The 27568-nt window shown below is 46.0% G+C and overlaps 1 protein-coding gene across 1 annotated transcript; it reads left to right on the forward strand.

Moving 5' to 3' along the window:
* The first annotated feature begins 417 nt into the window (after positions 1-417).
* On the forward strand, positions 418-18604 carry PPIF (peptidylprolyl isomerase F). Its single transcript, XM_038744321.1, has 6 exons — positions 418-642; positions 8622-8652; positions 9854-9942; positions 13937-14033; positions 15267-15342; positions 17049-18604. The coding sequence occupies exons 1-6, from the start codon at positions 481-483 to the stop codon at positions 17182-17184; spliced, it is 591 nt and encodes a 196-aa protein (XP_038600249.1). The 5' UTR covers positions 418-480; the 3' UTR covers positions 17185-18604.
* Positions 18605-27568: the final 8964 nt, after the last annotated feature.

Here is a 27568-nt window from a genome sequence, read left to right on the forward strand (position 1 = left end):
ATGCCTACGAATGAATGAGTGAATGAATGCCTATGAATGAATGAATGAATGAGTCAGTGAATGAATGTCTATGAATGAATGAATGAGTCAGTGAATGAATGCCTATGACTGAATGAATGAAGAGTCAGTGAATGAATGCCTATGACTGAATGAGTCAGTGAATGAATGCCTATGACTGACTGAATGAATGAATGAGTCAGTAAATGAATGCCTATGAATGAATGAATGCATGCATGAATGAGTGACTGACTGACTGGCTGGCTGGCTGAATGGCGGGCGGCATATGGCATACCCGCCTCCCGCCGGGAGGGGTCGCTGCGGGGCGCGGGTCGGGGGGGGCGGAGCCGGCGGCGGGAATAAAAACCCGGAGCGCGGATTCCCGGCTCGTTTTTCCCGGTGCCGCCGGTGGCGGTGACTCTTCGTTAGCCGGGCCGATCCGGGCGGGCCTGTCGCCGTCGTGGTGTCCCGGGTCCGGCGGGGATGTTGGCGCTGCGATGCTGCGGGAGGAGGCTGCTGCTGGCGGGGGCTCCGTTCCGGGCCTGCTCCGGCTCCGGCTCCGGCTCCTCCGCCAACCCCAGCAACCCTCGGGTGTTCCTGGACGTGGGCGCCGACGGGCAGCCGCTCGGACGCGTCGTCTTGCAGGTAACGCGCGGTTGCCCGGGCAACCACGGCCCGGCCGGGGGGCAGCGCGCGGTTGCCCCGGCAACCACGGCCCGGGGACCCGGACGGAGAAGCCACGTGGCCCGGTGGAAAAAGCCCGGCCTTGGGAGCCGGAGGTCATCAGTTCGTTCGTTCGTTCAGTCATTCAATCGTACTTTTGTTTGTGCAGATTTATTACTCTATTTATTTATTTTACTGGTACCTATCTATTCTATTTATTTTATTATGTTAATATGTTTGTTTTGGTTTGAGCGCTTACTGTGTGCATTACATGTTGCCAACTTGTAATAATAATAATAATAATAATAATGTTGGCATTTGTTAAGCGCTTACTATGTGCAAAGCACTGTTCTAAGCGCCTGGGGGCTACAAAGTGATCAGGTTGTCCCACGTGGGGCTCACAGTCTTCATCCCCATTTTACAGATGAGGGAACTGAGGCTCAGAGAAGTTAAGCGACTTGCCCAAGGTTACACAGCAGACATGTGGCGGGGCCGGGATTCGAACCCATGACCTCTGACTCCAGAGCCCGGGCTCTTTCCACTGAGCCACGCTGCTTCTCCCAAGCGCTTAGTTACAGTGCTTTGCACATAGTAAGCGCTTAATAAATGCCATTATCCAGCGCTTAGAACAGTGCTTTGCACATAGTAAGCGCTTAACAAATGCCATTATTATTATTATTATTAATTAATACGAATGAATCAATCAATCAGTCGTATTTATCCCCATCCCCCCGGCCTTACCTCCTTCCCCTCCCCACAGCACCTGTATATATGCTTGTCCGTATTTATTACTCTATTTATTTTACTTTGTTAATATGTTCAGTTTTGTTGCCTGTCTCCCCCTTCTAGACTGTGAGCCCGCTGTTGGGTAGGGACCGTCTCTAGATGTTGCCAGCTTGGACTTCCCAAGCGCTCAGTACAGTGCTCTGCACACAGTAAGCGCTCAATAAATACGATTGAGTGAATGAATGAATGACCGCGCCTCTCCCGGACCATGTTGCTATTGTTAAGCGCTTACTAGGTGCCAAGCACTGTTCTAAGCGCTGAATAATGATGGCATTTGTTAAGCGCCTACCATGTGCCAAGCACCGCTGTAAGCGCTGGGGAAAATACAAGGTCATCAGGTTGTCCCACGTGGGGCTCACAATCTTCATCCCCATTTTGCAGATGAGGGAACTGAGGCACTGAGAACAATACTAATTTAATCGTTTTGGTGTTTGTTAAGCGCTTACTAGGTGCCGAGCACTGTTCTAAGCGCTGAATGATGATGGCATTTAAGTGCCAAGCACCGCTCTAAGCGCTGGGGGAAATACAAGGTCATCAGGTTGTCCCACGTGGGGCTCACAATCTTCATCCCCATTTTGCAGATGAGGGAACTGAGGCACTGAGAACAATACTGATTTAATCGTTTTGGTGTTTGTTAAGCGCTTACTAGGTGCCAAGCACTGTCCTAAGCGCTGAATAATGATGGCATTTGTTAAGTGCCTACCATGTGCCAAGCACCGCTCTAAGCGCTGGGAGAAATACAAGATCATCAGGTTGTCCCACGTGGGGCTCATTATCTTCATCCCCATTTTGCAGATGAGGGAACTGAGGCACTGACAATAATAATAATTTAGTAATTTTGGTATTTGTTAAGCGCTTACTATGTGCCAGGCACTGTTAAAAGCGCTGGGGTAGATACAAGGTCATCAGGTTGTCCCACATGGGGCTCACAGTCTTTTTATCCACATTTTACAGATGAGGGATCTGAGGCACTGAGAATAATACTGATTTAATCGTTTTGGTATTTGTGAAGCCCTTACTAAGTGCCAAGCACTGTTCTAAGCGCTGGGGGAAATACAAGGTCATCAGGTTGCCCCACGTGGGGCTCACCATCTTAATCCCCATTTTGGCAGATGAGGGAACTGAGGCACTGAGAATAATAATAATTTAGTAATTTTGGTGTTTAAGCACTTACTATGTGCCGGGCACTGCTAAAAGCGCTGGGGTAGATACAAGATGATCAGGTTGTCCCACGTGGGGCTCGCAGTCTTTTTATCCCCATTTTACGGATGAGGGATCTGAGGCACTGAGAATAATACTAACAATCATTTTGGTATTGGTTAAGCGCTTACTATGTGCCAGGCACTGTTCTAAGTGCTGGTGAGGATAAAAGGTGATCAGGTTGTCCCATGTGGGGCTCACCATCTTAATCCCCATTTTGCAGATGAGGGAACTGAGGCACAGAGAATAATACTAATTTAATCATTTTGGTATTTGTTAAGCACTTACTGTGTGCCAAGCACTCTTCGAAGCGCTGGAGGAAATACAAGGTTATCAGATTGTCCCACGTTAGGCTCACAGTCTTCACCCCCCTTTTTTAGATGAGGGAACTGAGGCACTGAGAATAATAATAATTTAATCATTATGATATTTGTTAAGCGCTTACTATGTGCCAAGCACTGTTGGAAGCTGGGGGAAATACAAGGTCATTAGGTTGTGCCAAGTGGGGTTCACAGTCTGGGCTCCGCGGCCCAGAGAAGTCAAATGTCTTCCCCAAGGTCAAACAGCAGGCAAGTGGTGGTGCTGAGATTATAATAATAATGGCATTTATTAAGCATTTACTATGTGCAAAGCACTGTTCTAAGCGCTGGGGAGGTAACAAGGTGATCAGGTTGTCCCATGCGGGGCTCACAGTCTTCATCCCCATTTTACAGATGAGGTAACTGAGGCACAGAGAAGTTGTGACTTGAGGTCACACAGCTGACAATTGGCGGAGCCGGGATTTGAACCCATGACCTCTGACTCCCAAGCCCGTGCTCTTTCCATTGAGCCACACTGCTTCTCCCCAACCCATGACCTTCTGACTTACAGGTCTGTTCTCTATCCACCGTAATAGTAATTGTGGTATTTGTTAGTACAGTATTTGTGGTATTTTTTGAGCCCCTTCCTTCCTCTCCCCCTCGCCCCCCTCTCCATCCCCCCATCTTACCTCCTTCCCTTCCCCGCAGCACCTGTATATATGTATATATGTTTGTACATATTTATTACTCTACTTATTTATTTTACTTGTACATATCTATTCTATTTTATTTTGTTAGTATGTTTGGTTCTGTTCTCTGTCTCCCCCTTTTAGACTGTGAGCCCACTATTGGGTAGGGACTGTCTCTATATGTTGCCAACTTGTACTTCCCAAGCCCTTAGTACAGTGCTCTGCACACAGTAAGCGCTCAATAAATACGATTGATGATGATGATGATGTTAGGAGCTTACTGTGAGCAAGGCCCCATGGGGGACCAGGACTGCGTCCACCTCAGCGCTTAGTACAGCACAATTAGTAAATACCTAATAAATGCCAGAATTACTATGCTTGGGAGTCAAAAGGACCTGGGTTCTACTCCTGGCTCCTCCACCTTTCTGCTGGGTGACCTTGGGCAAGTCACTTCTCTGGGCCTCACTTCCCCCATCTCTAAAATGGGAATTAAATCTGTGAGCCCCACATGGGACTGGGACTGTATCCAATGCAATTAGCTTGTATCCACCCCGGTGCTTAGTACGGTGCTTGACACATAGTGGGTGCCTAAAAAATGCCAGAATTGTTATGCCTGGGAGTCAAAAGGACCGGACCTGGGTTCTACTACTGGCTTCTCCACCTTTCTGTCTCTATATGTTGCCAACTTGTACTTCCCAAGCACTTAGTACAGTGCTCTGCACACAGTAAGCGCTCAATAAATACGATTGATTGCTGGGTGACCTTGGGCAAGTCACTTCTCTGGGCCTCACTTCCCTCATCTCTAAAATGGGGATTGAGACTGTGAGCCCCACGAGGGGCAGGGACTGTGTCCAACCCAGTTAGCTTGTATCTACCCCAGTGCTTGGCACATAGTAAGTGCATAATAAATGCCAGAATTATTATGCCTGGGAGTCATTCATTCATTCAATCGTATTTATTGAGCACTTACTGTGTGCAGAGCACTGTACTAAGCGCTTGGGAAGTACAAGTTGGCAACATATAGAGACAGTCCCTACCCAACAGCGGGCTCACAGTCTAGAAGGGGGAGACAGAGAACAAAACATATTAACAAAATAAAATAAATAGAATAAATGTGTACAAATAAAATAGAGTAATAAATATGTACAAACTTATATACAGGTGCTGTGGGGAGGGGGAGGAGGGGGAGAGGACCTGGACCTGGGTTCTACTCCTGGCTCCTCCACCTTTCTGCTGGGTGATCTTGTGCAAGTTACTTCTGTGGACCTCAGTTGCCTCATCTTTAAAATGGGGATTGAGACTGCGAGCCCCATGTGGGACAGGGACTATGTCCAACCCAATTACCTGTATCTACCCCAGAGCTTAGAACAGTGCTTGGCACATAGTAAGCACTTAACAAATACCAGAATTATTATTTTTATTACCATAACAAATACCATTCATTCATTCAGTCATATTCATTGAGCGCTGACTGTGTGCAGAGCACTGTACTAAGCGCTTGGGAAGTACAAGGTTGGCAACATTTAGAGACGGTCCCTACCCAACAGTGGGCTCACAGTCTAGAAGGGGGAGACAGAGAACAAAACATATTAACAAAATAAAATAAGTGGAATAAATATATGTACAAGTAAAATAAATAGAGTAATGTATTACTCTAATTCTGGCAATAATTTACCAGAATTATTATTATTGGGGCCTGGGTGTTTGAGCGGGAATAATAATAATTACGTCATCTGTCAAGCGCTTACTATGTGCCACACACTGTACTAAGCACTGGGGTGGATACAGTCCCTGTCCCACATAGGGTTCACAGTCTCAATCCCCATTTTACGGATGGGGATCTGTAAAATCCCATGACTTTCTGACTCACTGGCCTGTAATGTATCCACTACGTCGTGCCGCTTCCCCAGTATGTCCAAGCCTTGGGCCCGTGCGTTTTTTTTAGGTCCGGGACCTTGGAGGACGCCTCTGGGACTGGGATTGGGGCCACCGCTTGCACAACTCACCCGGTTGGCAACCAAAGAGGCGAGCAATGGGAACTGAAAGTAACTGGGGTCAGGCTTGCCTGAAAGAAGTTAGTTTTGCACTGCCCCAATAATAATAGTGATTAAGTGCTTACTATGTGCCAGGCACTGTACTGAGCGCTGGGGTGTATGAACAAATTGAGTTGGACGCAGTCCCTGTCCCATGTGCGGGCTCACCGTCTCAATCCTGATTTTACAGATGAGGGAACTGAGGCACAGAGAAGGGATGGTTCTGAGGAAACTGAGGCAAAGCGAAGTGACTTGCCCAAGGTCACACAGCAGTTAAGTTTCGGAGCTGGGATTAGAACCCATGATTTTTTTGACCATGCTGCTTCTCTAAACCCTCCATCTCCGCCCTTCCTTTCTGCCTTGGCACAATCTGGTTCTCTGTCCTGACGTTGATCAGGTCTGGACACGCCGGGGCTGTAAGTTGCGGGGTGGAGAACGTGCCTCTTCTTTATTGTGTTCTTCCCAAGAGACGAACACAGAGGACACTGGGAGACTATGAGCCCCCCATTTGGGGCATGGGCTGTGTCTAACCTGATTATTCAATCGTATTTATTGAGCGCTTACTGTGTGCAGAGCACTGTACTAAGCGCTTGGGAAGTACAAGTTGGCAACAGATAGAGACGGTCCCTACCCAACAGTGGGCTCATGTATCTGTGCTCAGTATAATAATAATAATGATGGTATTTGTTAAGCGCTTACTATGTGCAAAGCACTGTTCTAAGCGCTGAATAATGATGGCATTTGTTAAGCACTATGTGCAAAGCACTGTTATAAGTGCTGAATAATGATGGCATTTGTTAAGCACTTACTATGTGCAGAGCACTGTTCTAAGTGCTGGGGAGGATGCAAGGTGATCAGGTTGTCCCACGTGGGGCTCACAGTCTTAATCCCCATTTTACAGGTGAGGTAACTGAGGCACAGAGAAGTTGTGACTTGCCCAAGGTCACACAGCTGACAATTGGCGGAGGTGGGATTTGAGCCCGTGACCTCTGACTCCCAAGCCCGGGCTCTTTCCAGTGAGCCACGCTGCTTCTCATAACACATAAAAAGTATATTGCCCCAACCAGGAACTCAATGATTGCTACTATTTTCAGTCGAGTATATTTATGGAGCACTTGCTGTGCCAGAATACTGTATTGAGCTCTTGGGTGTGTTCAGTATAACCGAATTAGTGGACATGTTTCCTCCCCATACTAGTTGTCAGTGACCTTGGGCAAGCCACCCACGACCCAGGGCGAGGGTTCATCCCGATCTATTTATCAGGCCGGTCAGGAGGCCCGAGTTGATGATTTCCCTTCGGCAAGCATGGCCTGAAATGTACTAAGTAGGGAGAGTTACATCTTATCTGCCTTTGTTGGGTTTTTGTTATTTCTGGGAGCAGGCTCCAGCTTACCCACTGTAGAACTCTTTAAACAGCTGAGCTTATTAATTCATTCATTCAGTTGTATTTATTGAGCGCTTATTGTGTGCAGAGCACTGTACTAAATGCTTGGGAAGTACAAATCGGCAACCTATAGAGACGATCCCTATCCAACAACGGGCTCACAGTCTAGAAGGGGGAGACAGACGACAACAAAACAAGTCTCCACTCTCCTTCATCACACATTCCCAGTACAATGGAAAAAACCTCGGTTTTCAGATTGAGGTCCTTGGAAAACAAGGAAATTACAGCATGTCAAACTCCGCAACTGGAATGAATTTGCCCTCTTGGGGTGTGGAATCTCTCTGCCCGTGATTTGTGTGAGTGACCGAGTAAAGACAAGTTCCCAGAGTAGTAAGAAGACTGGTATGACCAAAATGCGTTGTTAGGGATATTAGAAAATATGTCCTGGCCTCTGGGGTGGATGCCAAGAAGAGAAATGTTGCAGAGGGGTTTTGTTCCGTGCTTTTCTGGGGTTTTAAAATTATTATTTATGGTATTTAAGCACTGCACCAAGTGCCAGGGTAGATACAAGATAATCCCGTTGGATGCAGCCCTTTTCCCACGTTGAGCTCACAGTCTTAATCCCTGTTTGTTGGAAGAGGTAACTGAGGCACAGTTAAGTGACTTGCCCTAGGTCACACAGCACACAAGTGGCAGAACTGGGGTTAGTGCCCAGGTCCTTTGTCACCCAGGCCATGCTCTTTCCACTAGGCCATGATGCTTAACTTGTCATTTGGTGTTCCTGACAGAGATGAACCACGGGGTTAAATGTTTCACTGGGATTTGCTGGGTTGTTTCGGGACTTTTCAATGCCTATTTACAGGTCGTGAAGTCCCTTCCCATAGTTGGTTGTAGTACAAGGATTCTCTTCTCCACCTGTTTGAACTGTGAGAATGGTTAGTCTACAGTTAGAATCCAAAGGCAGCAATGTGAGGGCTGACAAGTGTGTAATTTGGCTTGGAAAGGCCCCTGTGAAGAGGTTCTGCCAGGCATGGCAGGGTTGAAATGTAGCAGAAAGCCAGGAGCTGAAAAGTTTTAATATTGAAGTTTGAAACTACCTCATTTACATTACCAACTCTTCACCGCTGAGACTTGGACTCACTGTGTATGACTCCTACCATCCCAGCTCCTGGTCTCTTACTGTACTGGGCTCTAATGGTGTGTAGATTTAACCCAGAGTGAGGTTTGGGGATTTTTTAAAAATCTGGGGCCTGCCTGCCAGCGAGTAGGAGCTCCCATTTGCATCAGTGATGACCATGAGGGGCCAGAGGCTTTGACGCCCTCACTTTGTAAATAGTCAGTAATTGGTTTTGTAGAATTTGAATCAAGTGTGTGATAACCATTCTATTCTCCCACATTACCGTCAGCATAAATTAAGATATTTTCTAACCTTATCTTTAATTGTAGATTCTACTCTTGTGGTCTCTGGTGCACACAAAGGCTCAGCCTTGGGCATAGTGGGAATTGTATTAGCTGTTCTCCTCTTTGTGCCTCAACACTGACATGACTCTTTCTTTTTATCTCCCAACAGCTTAAGGCTGATATAGTCCCCAAAACAGCAGGTAAGCAAACGGAGTGAAAACTGAACTGTTCCCTTGATAAGAGTGGGGAGTTTGACACACATTTATCAAAGCGAGGGAGAATCACAGCATAGAGAAGACCCTGTCCCTGATGTCTCAGTTTAAAATGAAGATCTGTACAACTGAAAGTTCAGTCTGGTTTCTCTCAGGGGCCTTCCGTAGTCAGTTTCTGTAGCCTCCGCTGAGCATCCTCGAGTTCCTGTTTTTATTCCAACTTGAGGAAAGTACCCACAGAAGACCCGTGCTCTTTAGTACCTGGTAGCAAAATTGTCACTGCACTGATTCTGTGGTCCTAGTGGACCCAGTTTCCTAATAGCCAGAGAGGAGTAGAACAAGGGCAGTTTCCAGAAGGGGAAAAAAATATATTAAATGTCAAAATTGAGAGAATATCCAGTTTGGGATTCAAATCGGAAGGAACTGATGTTAAAAATCATCTCATTTGGGGAAGTGTGAAAATCAGCTAATTAGAAGGATGCGTAAAAGGAGGAAAAGTGTCAGCGTTAAGTGCTGTCTTTTTTTCCTTTAGGTCGAGGGTTGTGCTTTTTTTTTTTTTTTCGGACAAACAATTGATTCTCTTTAATAAAGTTGGGTGGAGGTCAAGTTTTTTCTGCCCCCTCAGTAGACATTGTGATCAGGACTGCCTGCTGTACCGTGGGACTCTCTCTTTTGAAATAGACTCAGGGCCTAGATTCCTTCTAGTAGTCTCTCATATCAAAGGAATTACTGAGCCCTTCATAAGAAAGGGAAGGGATAGTGTTGAGCTGGCTACTAGTCAGAAAGGAGGCGTTCTTTGTTGAATGCTGAAGTAAGTGTCAATCGGTATCTTTTTTTTTTTTTTTCTGGTGGTGGCGGGGAGAGAAAATTTAAATTGATCTAACCCTTGCAGGGGTTATAAAAGCTTTGACTCAAAACAACCTTATGCCATCAACCATGTTGTAATTTTCTCCATATTGGCCTGTATTGAGTAGCTAGCCCTGTACTAGGTGCTTGGGAGAGTCCCAATACAACAATGGAGATGTTAATCTAATTATGGAGCTTTCTGTGGTCAGATTTGTCAGTGAAGGAGGATGCCTTGCCACATCCACACTCTCATTAGCGACCTACAAGCATGCAAAACTAGGCAGTTGAAGGGGGAGATGGATGGATGTAGCTGTTCTAATTATCTTTATCTTTTTAATCTTAGAGAACTTCAGAGCCCTCTGTACCGGTGAGAAGGGATTTGGTTATAAAGGATCCACGTTCCACAGAGTAATTCCTTCGTTCATGTGTCAGGTAACACTTTAATTCTGTCCTTCCTGGTGTGTGAGAATATAATCGTGCATTTTTCCTTGTTCCAGAACTTCTCTCAGAGATGGGGAGATTGAGGGCCAGGGAAGGGCATGAGGGAGATCTTTGGTCCCCAAAACACTAAACAGCTGCTCTCTCTCATCTCTCTTGAGGACAGAGCTCAGGGAAAAGGGCTGCCTTGTAGCAAGAAAGATACTTGTGTACCTGTGGTATTTGTTAAGCAGTAACTGTATGTTAAGCACTGGGGAAGATACAAGATGATCAGGTCAGAAACACAAATCCCATGATTTGAGGAGGGAGAATAGGCATTGAATCCCCCGAGGTAACTGAGGCACAGAAAAGTGAAGTAGGTCACCCAGCAGGTACATGCCAGAGTTGGGATTAGAACCCAGGTTCTCTGACTCCGAAACCCATGCTCTTTCCACTCACTAGGCCACACTTTTTTTCATTAAATGTAGGTCAGATATAAGAAAGAAGCAAGCAGGTTGCCTGAAGGGTCATATAATCTGTAACAGAGGGGGAGGCACTAAATGGTGGGGTCATTTGAAAGGACCCTGCTTTAGAGGTCAGGAGACCTGGGGTCTCCTTGGCTGTGTCACGGAGCAGCTCTGCCTCTGGCAAATGACTTCAGTGCATAAAATGTAGCTGTGGAGCATAAAAGACATGTTCCCTCTCCTTAAGTGCTTTAAAAAGTAGACTCCACAGCCGAGTGCAAAAGTGCTGAGATCAGCCTCCTGAGGGAGTTGGGCTTTCAAGAGAGCTTTTGAGGATGGGAGAACTGTGGAGAACTGTGGTCTGGTGGGGTTGGAGAGGGAGTGTATGGGGGTGGGAGAGATGAAAGCAAGTGACTGTGAGCAGTTAACTGACATTTTTCTAGTTGAAGTATATGTCAGGGTCTCTTAGCCGGGGAAGATTTGTGAGTTTCAGGAGGGCCAGCAGCCCTATCTCACCTGAACTGTACACATAGTAATCACTTAACAAATGCAGTGTGTTCTACCAGGTGGAAAGAAGGACTATGAGATACTCCCTTTTAGCCTAAAGATTCTGGCATTGGTCACCAGTTTTGCCACCCATCTGTGGGCTGAGGAGCCACTGAGCAAAGAAGCAGACCCTCTACTTGGGCAGCTGCCTTCTAGCACCCATGTTTTGTCATCAGCGAGCTAATATGCTGTACCAGTTCTGTGAGGAAAGACCCGGCTGTGTCTCCTGGTTGAGTCTTTTAACAAACGAAAAGTAGACATGGAGTCGTCTGGCTCCAGCCTGCCATGGCATTCATTCATTCAGTTGTATTTATTGAGCTCTTACTGTGTGCAGAGCACTGTACTAAGCGCTTGGGAAGTACAAGTCGGCAACATATAGAGGCGGTCCCTACCCAACAATGGGCTCACAGTCTAGAAGGGGGAGACAGAGAACAAAACATGTAGACAGGTGTCAAAATCGTTGGAACAAATAGAATTAAAGCTATATGCACATCATTAACAAAATAGAATAGTGAATATGTACAAGTAAAATAGAGTAATAAATCTGTACAAATATATACAACCATATAGACACACTAGGAAATAGCCAAGAGTGAAACTAGACTAAGGGCCTCTTTTCTTGCTGTTTAGTGAGCTAGGCCCAGAAGGTGAGCTCCTCACAGCCCTTCCTCCCTCCCCCACTGAAAGGTCATCTTTTCCTGGAAGGTGAGGATTAGAGGGAGGGAGAGTGCACAGTCCAGTGAGATGTCTCACAGCAGTTACCTCACTGGAAAAGGAGTGTATTCAGGTGTGCGTCTGTCAGCCTGACTCAAGAAGTGGTGACTTGGTGTCATTGGAGAGGAAGACAGCAACTACCTCCAGCTGGGGAACTGGGCTCAGTCGAGGCTGTGAGAGATTGCCAAAGTGTGACTCCCCCTTTATGCCTGGAGCACCAGCTCTTTCAACAGAACTGCCTCAGGTGTTCTCAGGCATGAGGAGGACAGGTGATGGGAACATTACACCCTCTTGGGCAAGGCTGCTCAGTGTATTTCACCTCACTAGTTGTAAATATTGTTACATTGGTCTTCCCTGTCATCCCTTCCACCAGATGTGCAACTTCCGTGTGGGCAGGGAATGTGTCACTTGGTTATTTCTCTACTTCCCAAGTATCTAGTACAGTGCCATCCCACCTATAAATGCTACCACTTCAGTGCAGAAATAATCCAGAATCAAGTGGAAATCTGCTCTGGTATTAAGAAAATTCAGGAACAGGAATTAGTGGCGAGGAAGGCCGCTGCATCCCCTTTACTGCTTGCCTGGCGTTGTCTTCAGTCCCAATTTCCCTGCACCCCTGTGAGGTGAGGGTGGCCCCCAGTGTTCCCACTTAAACTTTGCTTATCTTTCAGCACTGCTCACCTCCCACATCTCCTTCTTTGGCTAGCAGTTTTCTGGAGAGAAAGGGAAGAATGGGAGGGCACCTAGAGTGCATTTGTGACTGATTCAGAGTCATGGGACTCCTTTCATGACCATAGGGTTGCTTTCAGGTGCCACTTGTTCATGAAGGATGTCTTCATCTTTAATGAGCACCCTTCGGGGTGGGGTCTGCACTGGACAGTCTCTTTGCAGGAACTCTTGCTCTAATGCCTCTCACACCCCATTAGCAAGCAGTGAGAGGCAGAGAAGCGATCATTGATCGTTGCAGTTTTATCTGCCAAGTCGCTCTCATTCTTGAGAGCTGATGGGGACAGCACTGGCCGTGCCACTGTAAAGAGGTGTATATGTGGTGAAAGGTAGGGAGCCAGTTAGGTGACACAGAGCATGGGGAGGGAACTTTGGGGTGAGGCAGGTATTCCAGGCTGGAACTGAAGGTTCTGCATGGGAGTCTCACTGGAAGAAGCACTCAGCCCATGATTTTTGACCTTGTGTGGCTGGTGACTTAATGCACAATTTAGCCAGGACCTAGGAAAATGGGGTGGGAAGCTTTTTTTTTTTCTCCTCTTTTTTGTTTTTTTTTTCCCCCCTTCCCTCTCAGTTTAGTGGGACTCATTCTCTGGCCTTTCTAGTAAACTGGTTTTGGTGGGCTCTGAAAGCCCCACACTGCCAACCTTACAGTTGTTAGGTTGTGTAAAAATCTGGGACAGTGTCTGGTGGCAGGCCCAAGGAAAGCTTACTGTGCCCGAATGGCAAAACCAGCCCAAACTCTGTCCCTGACTGAATCCATCCCCAAGTGGACGAGGGGTGCCTTAGCTCCTCTTTCCCCCACCCATACAAAGATTAAAAAGGTGCGAAGGGGATCCTGCTGGAGTCTCACTGGAAGAAGCACTCAGCCCATGTTTTTTGACCTTGCGTGGCTGGTGACTTAATGCACAATTTAGCCAGGACCTAGGAAAATGGGGTGGGAAGCTTTTTTTTTTTCCTCTTTTTTTGTTTTCCCCCTTCCCTCTCAGTTTAGTGGGACTCTGCAAAACTCCTGGTTAACCACCCCTACCTTTTCCTTCACACAAACTTAACCCCCATAACTGTATGCATTTGTGCAGTTCTCCCTTGATGTGTTCCCCCCCCCCCCCCCATAAAACATTAGCCTGCAGGAATCCACAAGAACCCTGGCTCAATAGATCCCGTTGGCTGAAAAGTTTTTTGTGGCAAAAATCGCCAAAGAACCCTGAAGGGGGTTTTAATAGTACTCTCTGCCACCATATGTCAGAAAAACATCCATGTTTTTTCCACAATAAATAAAACCAGCATTAGACTCAAGGGCACTTCAACTGGATCAGAGTGTCTAAAGATGTAGCATCCAAAGCAGGCTGTTGATTTCAAAGAAGAAAGTACTTAATGTTTAGCTATTTTCATTTCTTTCATAAAGATAAATCACATTTGTTTTGACAACTGGAATTCCAGGTTTGAATTGAATTTCTGGAGAGAAAAATTGCTTTTATCTTTGGAGGGGTCGGACGTAAGCAAGCAGGGCTCCCCTTCCTTTTGACCAGTTGACTAACCCTTAAAATGGCTTTGCCCTCCAGGGTGGTGACTTTACCAATCACAACGGCACAGGAGGAAAATCCATCTACGGCAATCGTTTTCCAGATGAAAACTTCACTCTGAAACACGTTGGAGCTGGTGGGTGCATTTCTCCCCTCGCCCCCTCCCTCTTCCTAGTCCTTCTGAAACTCAGATACGAAAACGTTGGTTTTAAGAAATGAGAGCACAGCTAAGATGGGACAACTTTTGGCTCCATTTCCAACCCAGACTGGAAACTCTCCCAGTATCCCACCCCTGCAGCCTCAGCTGAAACTCATGGGGGTGTGGTGGGCTGGGCTGCAGTTATCTCCCTGTCTCAGCGTCTAACCTGTGGCTGCCTAAAATCCTCTCCTAGTGTTTTGGGTGTGTGTGGGTGTTCAGTGGGTTAAGGGGTGGCTCTTTAAGAGCAGAGATGTCAAGAAGATTGTGATCCAGCCAGTGCAACAATACAACAAAGGATGGTCTCAAGAGGCATTACATTGGGCAGTCTCTTCCAGCACATGGCTAGACACCTTGCCATGACATCTTCCCACCTCACCGACAGCACCTTAGAGTCTATCCACCACATCTCCTTACAGAGCTCCACATGCGCTTCCTGTCTTAGTCAATTTCCCAGAATTTGGCTAATGCATGCTCTAAAGTGTTTAAAGCCATGACTTATTATTGGGATTTAATGAGCACTTACTAGGTGCTAAGTGTTGGAGCAGATGAGTTGATCAGATTTGTCCTTTCCCTGGTCTATAAGGAATACACCTTTTTTAAGAAGTAGGGAAAACAGGAAACTCTCCCCCTTTTACAGCTGAGGAAGCAGAAGCACAGTAGGGTTAAATTCATTCTTTCAATCGTATTTATTGAACGCTTACCGTGTGCAGAGCACTGTTCTAAGCGCTTGGGAAGTACAAGTCGGCAGCATACAGAGACGGTCCCTACCCAACTGTACATACCTAACAACGGGCTCACAGTCTAGAACGGGGAGACAGACAACAGAACAAAATATGGAGACAGGTGTCAAAGTTGTCAGAACAAGTAGAATTAAATGACATGTCACTGGCCTGTAGCCATAGGGACTGTTGTTCCCAGGAGTTTCCAGCTGAGAATGCAAACTGTCATGCACCTTCATCCACCCCCACCCCCAAAACACACACACTCTCCCTCTCTTCTTTTTGCCCCACCCTTTCCCTCCCTCATATGCTTTATTGGCTGGACTCCCAGCCTTGCCCAATCCATCTCTAATAAGGCCAGGGAACTACTGAGCAGGGCTGTCTGAAAATCTCCAAGACAGACTGCTTGCCCTGTGTGTACCCTTCCTTGATGTTCTTGTCTTTGTTGCAGGTGTTCTGTCCATGGCCAATGCTGGTCCCAACACAAATGGCTCTCAGTTCTTCATCTGTACAATGAAAACAGAATGGTGAGTTCACTTCTCTAGGGACAAGGGACAAGTAGGGGATGAGGATCTGCCAGACTCTCCTCACTTGTCTGAGGCGTGGTGGGAATGTTGCGGGGTGGGGCAGGAGGAGTCAGGAGCAAATAAGGATTGGAGTTGAAGTAAACACCTTCCCCAATAAACCACGCCACCGAGTCGGGGAAACAAGAATCCACGGGTACAGGTTGGGCTCTGTGAATCAACCAGTGGTATTTGAGTGCCTACTGTGTGCCAAGACCTGTTAGCATACAAACCCAAGTGTAGGGTAAGCGCCATACCTATAGGCAAGCAGTAAAATTGGCAGGTGTTCTAAACTATGTCTATAGGGACCAAGTGGATGGATAGGAACACAGGCCAAAACCCAAAATAGAATAAAATGGGTAGGGGACTGTCCAACTTTAATCATACTGTGAACTTCAAGGTTTATGAAAAGCAAAAATACTCTCTGAAGGCTAACATAAATTTGTGAAACTGGGCACTTTATAGAGTTTACAATGAAGTTGCCTCCCTAGTAATGGAGAAACAATCCTCAGGGGGCAGGGAAGAGGGCAGTGGACTCAAAATCAGAAGGGTTTAACTTGCCAAAATGGGGTAAGGAACAGTGATCATGGAGACACAAAGCTATGATTAGGTAAACCAAGTGGCAAGGGAGGTGTACATAAATAAATGTATCACTGCTGGGTGAGTGGGCAGCTTTATGGTCATACAACCCTTAAGCTTGCAAGATTTCCAGACCTTTGCCACCCTACAGTTTCTGAGAAGTTTGACAGCCTTGTGTGTGCCCTCTCACCCTCTCTCTCTCATTCATTCATTCAGTTGTATTAAGTGCTTACTGTGTGCAATGCACTGTACTTAAGTGTTTGGGAAAGTACAAGAGTAACAATTTCTGCCCGCAACCCACCCACATCACATAGCCTCCAGTCAAATAGAAAGTATTAACAGAGCAATTATCCATGGGCAGTTGCTCGGTGAAGAGTGTGATGGAATTCATGACCCTAGAAGTCTCTTTACACCACTAGGGCTCCACCATTGGAGTCTCTGTTCAGGAGAGGGTGGTTAGGATAAAAGGCAACCTTCACTTGCCTTTTATCCAATTGAAGGAGGAAGGTTTTGCTAGCATCCTTGGAAATCTAACATTGGTTTCAGATGAGGGTTGAAGAATGGACAGCAACGTGAGCAAGCATCAGGCCTGGAGAAATATTTGCTGGATTTTCCTCATCTTCCTTCTGAAATCACCACAAATACTGATTTTTTTAGACACCCCTCTTTTTTTCCTCCTCCTCCTTCCCTCACCCCCAGCTGATAAAAAAATAATCCTGGTCATGGTTCTTTTCTTTTGATGCCGAGAGATCTACCTGATTCTGTGTCTCTGCCTTAGGACTTCTGTTAACACTCCTTAAGAGAGCCATAATACTTTTTCATTTGGGTCGTTTTGCAAAAATGGGGTAGGAGCCAGAGGAGGTGTTGCTAAGCAACATCTGCGAAACCCAAAGAGCGGTAGATTTGTGTGCATCCATGCTGATGGTGAAGTTGAAACTTGGCCATTGTTCATCTGGTCAGTGAAGTGGGCTAACTTAAGGCCCAGCAGGTCTAAGTTGGTTGCTTATACTGACCAACTGACCCCTATTTTGGGATGTAGTTTCAGTGTCTGGGTGAGTGGCCTTTTCAACATTTGTTTCTCTCCCTCCCAGGCTGGATGGAAAACATGTCGTATTTGGCCATGTCGAAGAGGGTATGGACATCGTGAAGAAAATAGAGTCCTTTGGTTCCAAGAGTGGAAAGACTTCCAAAAAGATAGTAATCATGGACTGTGGACAATTGAGCTAAACATCCCTGGAAAGTGTCTGACCCAAAGTTAGTTTGTACTGTACTCTTTCATGGGGAAAGGAGAAAATAATTTTAAGTTTTTGGCTTCTCTTTTTGTGTGTGTTTGTGTGTAACTTGAGCTCAGTGAAAATATAGCCAGGGCTGATTAAACTGTGAAGAATGATCTTTAGTGCTTTACCTTAGTCTTCTGCCACTACATAATCACATTTGTGGCCCAAGGAGAATCTTATAGGATGAGCCCACCTGATTGAACCAACTGTTATCACTGCTGTTTTGGGCATCCATTTTAAGAGACATCTCACCAGACCCCATCACTAGTTGACAAAAACTCTTCTCAATTATAAAACCCAAGAATTAATCCCTCACCCAACTGAATATTGCCTGGTACACAATGCATTTTTCTTAAATGGTAATAATCCAGGTGAGACCTGTTGTCTATCCACTCATAAGGTGCTAGAGGGTAAGCTCCTTGAGAGTGGGGGGTCAAGCCTTCTTATACTCTCTCAAGCACTTTGTACAGGGCTCTGCATTAAGTGCTCAACAAATGTCATTGATTTGTTTAGGAGTTGGGTTACTTAAAGGTTCGCCAAAATAGATTAAGTGAATGCACTGTAACTTTAGTTCGTGTTGGTTTTATTTTTAGGGAACATTGATTTTTACAAAGCAATAGAGCAGCAGTCTCATGGGCTGAAGTTTCTGATACAGGATATTGTGTGTAAGCACATAATCATTATGCCTGTGCGAGTGACTGTCCCACTTTCTTTGGAGGTTGCTATTGAATTTGAGGAGAGACGCACATCCTTATTGTTCAGCCCCTGAAGACCTACACTGTTCTGAGCCATTTGGTTGTTGAGGGGTGAATAAATGAGCCTTTCAACTTCTAGTCCCACACTGACTCTCTCTCTCTCTTCCTTAACATTTCAGTATCCAACTTTGAATAAGATATGCTCTTTTCGTACTTGAAGTTCAGTGCTCACCTGGAGTCTCTGGTATATCTGGGCTCTTTTGTTCCAGAGGCTGCCCAGTCTTGACTCCAGAGGACACGTGGAGCTGAGGAACTTGATTGAGGTTGCTTTGGGTAGAAAACTGTGAAGTAATTCATTTTTTTTTTCTTTTCAATTAAGACAAGCCAGGTGTTCATTTGTTATGTAATGAATCAAGGGTACTTATTGAGCCTTTACTGTATGCAGAATACTGGACTAAGCGCTTGGGAGAGTGCCTAATGTGAATCTACCTTGCCATTTAGAAAAGTTGTAAATTAATCTTGAGGTTGAAAATCTTTCATGAGACGCTAATGGAGAAATGAGGGGTTTTTTTAAATTAAGTTAATTTAAGCTTTGTAGGATTTTTAGTTTATGAAATAAATTTTCACCCTTGGCTTGCTCTGTTTTAAATGTATAAAATAAAACTTATTTTATTATACATGCCTCATGTCTTTTCTAAAAGAAAACCCATCCAGATGCCAAGTATATTAAAAGCTCATAAGGAGGGTTGACCTTAGCAACTTCCACTTGCCCTGGTATAATATTTGGTATTCTAGGCTCCTGAACTCTTTTAAGCTTGTTTCTCTGCATAGAAAGTACTGGACCACCCATCACAGAGCAGCTTTACCCTCAAAGCCCCACATCCTCAGGGATCAGGGGGTGCTTACACTTGAGGCCAGGGGAGTGAGAGAATTCACGATGTGGGATAGTTGGGTCAAGAATGGGCATTTTTCCACTCCAGAAGACTTTTCCTTTTGGTTACATTTGCACAATTTTTGGTATCCCACCACGTATCAGGCTACCAAAGCTTATTTTAATAATGATGATATTTGCTAAGTGCTTACTTAGCAGTCCAGGCACTATACTAAGCCCTGGGGTGGTACAAGCAAATCGAATTGGACACAGCCCCTGTCTCATGAGGGGCTCACAGCCTCATTCCCCATTTTATAGATGAGAAAACTGAGGCACAGAGAAGTGAAATGACTTGCCCATGGTCAAGCAGACAAGTGTCAGAGCTGGGATTAGAACCCATTATCTTTGGACTCGCAGGCTGGTACTCTCAATTAGGCCATAGTGCATTTATTTTGAATGTGTAGCAATATTCTGGGCTGTGAAGCTGCATTTTACAATTTGCATTATGCATGAGTTGCATAGGAAGCAACACAGGAGTATACCGCAAGGGCTGGAATTTCTTTAAACGGTAGAGCTTTCCATTCATAGCAACAGCCATCTTGCTAGTAGGAGAAGAGAAGCAGCTTGGCTCAGTGGAAACAGTATGGGCTTTGGAATCAGAGGTCATGGGTTTGAATCCCAGCTCTGCCATATGTCTGCTGTGTGACCTTGGGCAAGTCACTTAACTTCTCTGAGCCTGTTACCTCATCTGTGAAATGGGGATGAAGACTGTGAGCCCTCCATGGGACAACTTGATCACCTTGTATTCCCCCCCTCCAACACTTAGAACAGTGCTCTGCACATAGTAAGTGCTTAACAAATGCAATTATTATTATTATTATTAGTAGTAGTAACAGGCATCTTACTATCCCTCCACAGAGAACAGTGAGACTTGTGAAAGCTTAGTAAGAATGGTGGCGTTTATTAAGCACTTACCATGTGCCAAGCACTGTTCTAAGCACTGGGGAGGTTACAAGGTGATCAGGTTGCCCATGGAGGGTGGGGGGGGGGGCCTCACATTAATTCCCATTTTACAGATGAGGGAACTGAGGCCCAGAGAAGTTCAGTGACTTGCCAAAGTCACACGGCTGACAATTGGCAGAGCTGGGATTTAAACCCATGACTTCTGACTCTAAAGCCCGTGCTCTTTCCACTGAGCCACGCTGCTTCTCAGCTAGCCAAGGGAGGACTGACACTAGTCAACCTGAAATTCAAAGTTACAGTTGAGCACAGGCGTGGGCCTTTTAGCAGAGGCAAAACTGCCACGTTGGTAAGGCTGAAATGGGCTTCAGGGGACAGAGCTATGGATGATGTAGCTGACCCTTGGTGTGGGAAAAGCCCTGGAAGGGTCTCCCCTTCCCACCTGAGGCCTGCTGTGGTAACAGGGGGAAGAGAAGGCTCCAGCTACTGTTTTTCTTATGCTGATAAGGGCTTCTTGGGGGCCCTGACTGGTCTAACAGGCTGCCAGAGGGTGGACCTGCTGCAATACTGGCATATTGGGCAACAAGGGCAGGGCTGGAGCTCAGCTCTGCAGCATCTAAGCCATGTCCAAACACACTTGGCTGGGGTGGGGCAGGCCCCCAGCTGGAAAAAAGTGTGGCCTAGCGGATACAGTCAGAGGGCGTGGGTTCTAATCCCACTCCTCCACTTGTCTCCTGTGTGACCTTGGGCAAGCCACTTCAACTTCTCTCTGCCTCATCTGTAAAAATGGGGATTAAGACTGTGAGCCTCACATGGGACAAATGGATTACCTTGTAGCTCAGTGCTTAGCATAGTGCTTGGCACATAGTAAGTACTTAACAAATGCTGTCATTATTATTATAGAGCACAGGTGTGGGAATCAGGATCTGGGTTAAAACTGTGAACACCATGTGGGACTCTGTCCAACCTGATTGGCTTGGTTCTATCCCAATGTTTAGTACATTGCCTGGCACATAGTAAGCACTTAAATACAATTTAAGGAAAAAAAAACCAACCTCAATGGTGACTGTCAGTGCCTCTTCCCCTCTCCTCTCAGTTTCCACGTCTTCCTCTTCTTTCTCCTTCTGCCCTGCCCTCTACCTACAAAGCTCTGGCATCAAGTTCACCCTTTACTCGGAATTAAAAGTTGGCCGCCCTGAACAGAAGCAGATTTGCCTTCACCAATTAGTCTATATTCACCTTTCCTTATTATGACCTTGATGGCACGGACTCTGCCTGATATCATTTTCTTTCTACCCAGCCCTTAGCACAGCTCTTGCACACATAGGCACTTTAATATCATCATTTATAAACTCCTGCTTGTTTAATGATTCCACTTGAGACTGTGTTGCTACAACTGCCCCAGTATTGCATTTCATCCCCAAATTCTCAGCAAGAGAGCAGCCAGTCACCTGTTCACATTGCAGCATGGCTCAGTGGAAAGAGCTCGGGCTTTGGAGTCAGAGGTCATGGGTTTGAATCCCTACTCCACCAATGGTTAGCTGTGTGACTTTGGGCAAGTCACTTAACTTCTGTGCCTCAGTTACCTCATCTATAAAATGGGGATTAAGACTGAGCCCCCCATGGGGTAACCTGATCACCTAGTGCTGTAACCTCCCCAGTGCTTAGAACAGTGCTTTGCACATAGTAAGCACCTAATAAATGCCATTATTATTATTATTATGACTGTACCCACACACAGTAATGGCATAATGGCATCCTTCCGCTGACTTCACTCAATACACCCCAATCTGCATTCACTCCTCTCAAACTAACCATCCAAATGTATCATTATTAAGAGAAGCAATGTGGCTCAGTGGAAAGAGCACGGGCTTTGGAGTCAGAGGTCATGGGTTCAAATCCCAGCTCCGCCACATGTCTGCTGTCTGACTTTGGGCAAGTCACAACTTCTCGGAGCCTCAGTTACCTCATCTGTAAAATGGGGGTGATGACTGCGAGCCCCACACGAGACAACCTGCTCACCTTGTATTCCCCCAGTGCTTAGAACAGTGCTTTGCACATAGTAAGCGCTTAACAAACGCCATTATTATTATTATTCCCATATTGAGCACTTACTATACACCAAACACTATATTAAGTCTGGGGGTAGATACAAGATAATCAGGTCAGACGGTCCCTCTCCCACAAGGGGTTCACAGAGGGGAAGGAGAACAGCCTGGCCAAGGGCCCAGGAGGCAGAAATGATAATAATGAGGGCTTTTGTTAAGCGCTTTCTATGCCCCAAGCACTGTTCTAAGTGCTGGGGCGATACAAGGTGATCAGGTTGTCCCATGTGGGGCTCACAGTCTTAATCCCCATTTTACAGATAAGGTCACCGAGGCCCAGAGAAGTTAAGACTGTGAGCCCCCCATGGGACAACCCGATCACCTTGTAACCTCCCCAGTGCTTAGAACAGTGCTTTGCACATAGTTAGTGCTTAATAAATGCCATCATTATTATTATTATCTCCTCTGCCTGATTGAGGCTGTTAGAGCCCTAAAGGATCTTGTGAAGCAGCGGGGCCTAGTGGAAAGAGCCCAGGCCTGGGGGGGTCAGAGGACGTAACTTCCATTCCTGGCTTGTCCGCTTGTCTGCTTTGTGATCTTGGGCAAGTCCCTTCATTCCTCTCTGCCCATTTCCTCATCTGTAAAATGGGGTTTCACTACCTGTTCTTCCTTCCTCTTAGATAGTGAGTCCCATGTGTCTGACCTGATTAAGTTATTTCTACACCAGCAATGAGTATGGTGCAAATACCACAGTGATTATTATTATTATTATTATTAATAATAAACCGCTTAAAGAGCCAGCTGTGTTCTATGTCTGGCTGTCCTAACTCACTAGAGGGTATTCTATGTGGTATGTCCGGCTGTCCTAGCTTACTAGAGGGTACTCCCCTTCTACAACCCAGCCCGCATACTTCACTCCTCTAATGCTAACCTTCTCACTGTTCCTCAATCTTGTCTATCTTGCTGCCGACCCGTAGCCCACATCCTGCCTCTGGCCTGGAACGCCCTCCCTCCTCAAATCTTACAGGCAATAACTCTCCCCTCCTTCAAAGCCTTACTGAAGGCACATCTCCTCCAAGAGACCTTCCCTCACTAAAGCCCAGCCCTGTCTCCCAAGGTGGAGACAAGAGGCAAAGGTCCACTGAGAGAGGCAGGACGGCGAGTCAGGTGAGCAGAACAAATATAGTGAAGTTTCAGAAAATGTTAAAGTAGCATGGCCTAAAGGAAGTCGGGTGAGAAGCAGCGTGGCTCAGTGGGAAGAGCATGGGCTTTGGAGTCAGAGGTCATGGGTTCAAATCCCGGCCCTGCCACTTGTCAGCTGTGTGACTTTGGGCAAGTCACTTCACTTCTCTGGGCCTCAGTTACCTCATCTGTAAAATGGGGATTAAGACTGTGAGCCCCCCGTGGGACAACCTGATCACCTTGAAACCTCCCCAGCGCTTAGAACAGTGCTTTGCACATAGTAAGCGCTTAAGAAATGCCATTATTATTATTAAAGCCCTTCTTTCCTCTTCTCCCACTCCTTTCTGCATCACCCTGACTTGCTCCCTTTATTTATCCCCCCCTCCCAGCCCCACAGCACTTCTGTACGTATCTGTCTATTTATATTAATGTCTGTCTCCCCCTCTAGACTACCAGCTCGTTGTGGGCAGGGAATGTGTCAACTTCTTGTTGTATTGTACTCTCCCAAGCTCTTAGTACAGTGCTCTGCACCAATAAGGGCTCAATAAATACGACAATGAATGAATGACCCCATTATACCTCTGAAGACCTTAAATTTGGGATGAAGCTTGATGTCCTCTGGTTACCAAACTTTTACGCTCCGGCCTCTCTGACCTCACTACTAACCTCACCTCTCCATAAGGCTGTGAAGGAGTAGACAGGGCAAAAACTAAATGGCGTTTCAGCCCCGAAGATTCCAGGATACTTTTGGATCTGATGTACCTCTGGGAACTTTTATTTCCTTCAAAACTAATGATTTGAAACTGATGACTTCCTACTGCCGCTCATGATTGGGAGAGCCAGGTGGTGGCCAAATGCAGGGTTATTTCCATTGACAATGCAATCTGGGCTGATGAAACTCAGCCTGGTAGGCTAGTATAGGAGATCATTCCATACAGCCTTCAGGAACACCCCAAGTTACAGCCATCCCATGACGCATGTAGCCGGGGGAGTCAGGGACACGCCCGCTCTCATCTGATGCCTTAGTACTCGAAAAATCCCAACTATCCAGCCCCATGCTAAAGGGAACTAAACCACTCCCTGCCTCCACTCCACCTGGGTGGCAATTAAGCAACCAACAATGAATGGAGCTTGGAGTATGCTCTGCCCACTGTTTGGGTCAGATATCTTCTGGCGAAGCAGTGTGGCCTATTGGAAAGAGCGTGGTCCTGGGAATAAGGGACCTGGGTTCTAATCCTACCTCCTCCAGTTGCCAGCTGTGTGAGCTTGGAGGAGTCATTTAACTTCTCCATGTCTCAGTTCCTTATCTGTAAAATGGTCATTCTATACCTGTCCTGCCTCTTACTTAGACTGTGAGTACCAAGTGGGAAGGGATACGTTGCCAACTTGTACTTGCCAAGCACTTAGTACAGTGCTCTGCACACAGTAAGGGCTCAATAAATACGAATAATAATAATAATAATAATAATGGCATTTATTAAGTACTTACTATGTGCAAAGCACTGTTCTAAGCGCTGGGGAGGTTACAAGGTGATCAAGTTGTCCCATGGGGGGCTCACAGTCATCATCCCCATTTTACAGATGAGGCAACTGAGGCTCCGAGAAGTTAAGTGACTTGCCCAAGGTCACACAGCAGAATGAATGAATGAATCTGTGCCCAATATAATAATAATAATAATGTTGGTATTTGTTAGGTGCTTAATATGTGCCAAGCACTGTTCTAAGCACTGGGGTAGATACAAGGTAATCAGGTTGTCCTACGTGGGGTTCACAGTCTTCATCCCCATTTTACAGATGAGGTAACAGGCACAGAGACATTAAGTGACTTGCCTAAGGTCACACTGCTGACAAGTGGCAGAGTTGGGATTAGACCCCACTACCTCTGACTCCTAAGCCTGTGATCTTTTCCAATAATTCTGATTCTCTAATATGATTAACTTGAATCTACCCCAGCACTTAGAACAGTGTTTGACTCAGAGCAAATACTTAAATACCATCATTATTATTAAATCTTCAATAATAGGGAAGCAGTGTGGCCTAGTGGATAAAATATGGGCTGCAAAGGTACGAAAACCTTGGTTCTAATCCTAACTCTGCCACTTGCCAGCTGTGTGACCTTAGGCAAGTCATTTAACTTCTCTATTCCTTAGTTTCCTCAACTACAAATAGGGAATCAATACCTGTTCTCCCTCCTATTTAGATGGTGAGTCCCATCCGAGGCAGAGACTGTGTCCAACCTGAGTAACTTATATCTACCCCAGCACTTGGAAGTGCTTGACACGTAGTAAGTGCTTAATAAGCATGAAAAAAACCTTTGTTTTGTATAGTGCTTTTATTCCCAAAGAGCTCTCTCTAATTACCTCATTTTTGCCCTCACACAATCCCATGAGGGAGGTAGGAAAGACAAGTATTATCATCCCCATTTTGCAGAAGAGGAAACTGAGGTAGTAATAATAATAATGATAGCATTTATTAAGCGCTTACTATGTGCCAAGCACTGTTCTAAGGTACTTACCCATGGTCACATAGCAGGACAGTGGCAGAACTTGGACTTGAACTTGGGTCTTCTAGCTGGCTCCCAGACTGGCACTTCTCCGTTAAAACCCTGCTGCCTCCCCTGAAGGGGTAGGGAAGCGCTGAGCAGAGAACAAAAAGTTGTTGAACTGGGAAGGCAACTTAATTTAGAAATGGCCCAGGTGATGTCTATCAGTATCACCAGCTTTTAGGCAATCAGCTCTCTCCCTCCTACCTTATCTCACTGATTTCCTATTACAACCCAGCCTGACCGCCTCCCTCCTCTAACGCCAGCCTATACAAACTACTTCAGCCTCATTTATCTAAACGTCAACCGCTTGCCCACGTCCACTCTCTGGCCTGGAAATCCCTCCTGCTTCGTAACCAACAGCCCATCACTCTCTCCTTCAAAGCCCTTCTAAAATTACTTCTCCTCCAAGAGGCCTTCCTGACAGTGCTCAGTTCTCCCTCCCTAATTGCCTTCCTTCTGTGTCACCTAGGCACTTAAGTCTGTACCCCTTAAGCGCTTGCTATTCACTCCACCTCCAGCCCTTACTTACATATCATTTGTTCTGGCTTTTAATTGTCGTTACCGTGCTAGGAACACTGCAGGAGGTCAATAAATTGATGTTAATATAACCCAGGGATCTCTTTTAAACAGTTTTATGTCCTACTCTGTCTCTGAGCCACTAGGTGCCAGCAAATGCTTATCCATTTCTAAGCAACCTTACAGCCATGGAGTGATTTAGTGACTCATTTGCCTCCCACCTTGATGCCCTGGGCTTTTGGGTGGCTACCATGGGCCTCAGAGTCGTAGGTGAAGAGGAGTTGACTTCCTTGCCCTTAGGGATTCTGGGTTATAAGTAGATCGTATCACTAGGACTTCGGTAATAATAATAATAATAATGGTATTTCTTAATAATAATAATAATGGCATTTGTTAAGCGCTTACTATGTGCAAAGCACTGTTCTAAGTGCTGGGGGGGATACAGGGTGATCAGGTTGTCCCACGTGAGGCCCACAGTATTAATCCCCATTTTACAGGTGAGGTAACTGAGGCTCAGAGAAGTTAAGTGACTTGCCCAGTGTCACACAGCAGACGTGGCGGAGCCGGGATTCGAAACCATGACCTTTGACTCCAAAGCCCGTGCTCTTTCCACTGAGCGTGCTTCATTTCTTAAGCACTTACTATGTGCAACACACTGTTCTAAGTTCTGGGGGGTTACAAGGTAATCAGGTTGTCATTCATTCAGTTGTATTTATTGAGTGCTTACTGTGTGCAGAGCACTGTACTAAGCACTTGGGAAGTACAAGTCAGCAACATACAGAGTCGGTCCCTACCCAACAACTGACTCACGGTCGAGAAGGGGGAGACTGTGGGGCTCACAGTCTTCATCCCCATTTTACAGATGAGGGAACTGAGGCACAGAGAAGTTAAGTGACTTGCCCAAAGTCACACAGCTGATAAGTGGTGGAACAGGGATTAGAACTCATGACCTCCAACTCCCACGCCTAGGCTCTTGCCACTTGGATGGGAACAAAAAGAGTTTTCACTCTGCAGCATGGCCAATGTAAATGTCGCACTATGGCCATGCTGCAGAGTGGAAACTTTTTTTCTTTTGAATGGTATTTGTTAAGCACTTACTGTGTGCCAGGCACTATACTAAGCACTGGGGAAGATACGAGATAGTCAGATTGGACTCGGTCCCTGTCCCACATGGGGCTCACAAACTTAACTCCCCATTTTACAGATGAGGTAATTGTGGCTTGGAGAAGTGAAGAAACTTGCTCAAGATTGCACAGCAGAGAAGTAGTGGAGTGAGAATTAGAACTCAGTCCTCTGAATCCCAGTCTTTGCATTTTTTGTTAAGCCAATCTGCTTTTAAATGTGCCCATGGAAATAGTTGCCAACTTGTACTTCCCAAACGCTTAGTACAGTGCTGTGCACACAGTAAGCGCTCAATAAATATGATTGAATGAATAGTAGAGTGAATGATGCTGTTCACAAGCACCCAGAAACATGTGTGGCCTAACGGATAGAGCACGGGCCAGGGGTCAGAAGGACCT

This window comes from Tachyglossus aculeatus, chromosome 3 (genome assembly GCF_015852505.1).
Source record: "Tachyglossus aculeatus isolate mTacAcu1 chromosome 3, mTacAcu1.pri, whole genome shotgun sequence".
Taxonomy (NCBI): Eukaryota; Metazoa; Chordata; class Mammalia; order Monotremata; family Tachyglossidae; genus Tachyglossus; species Tachyglossus aculeatus.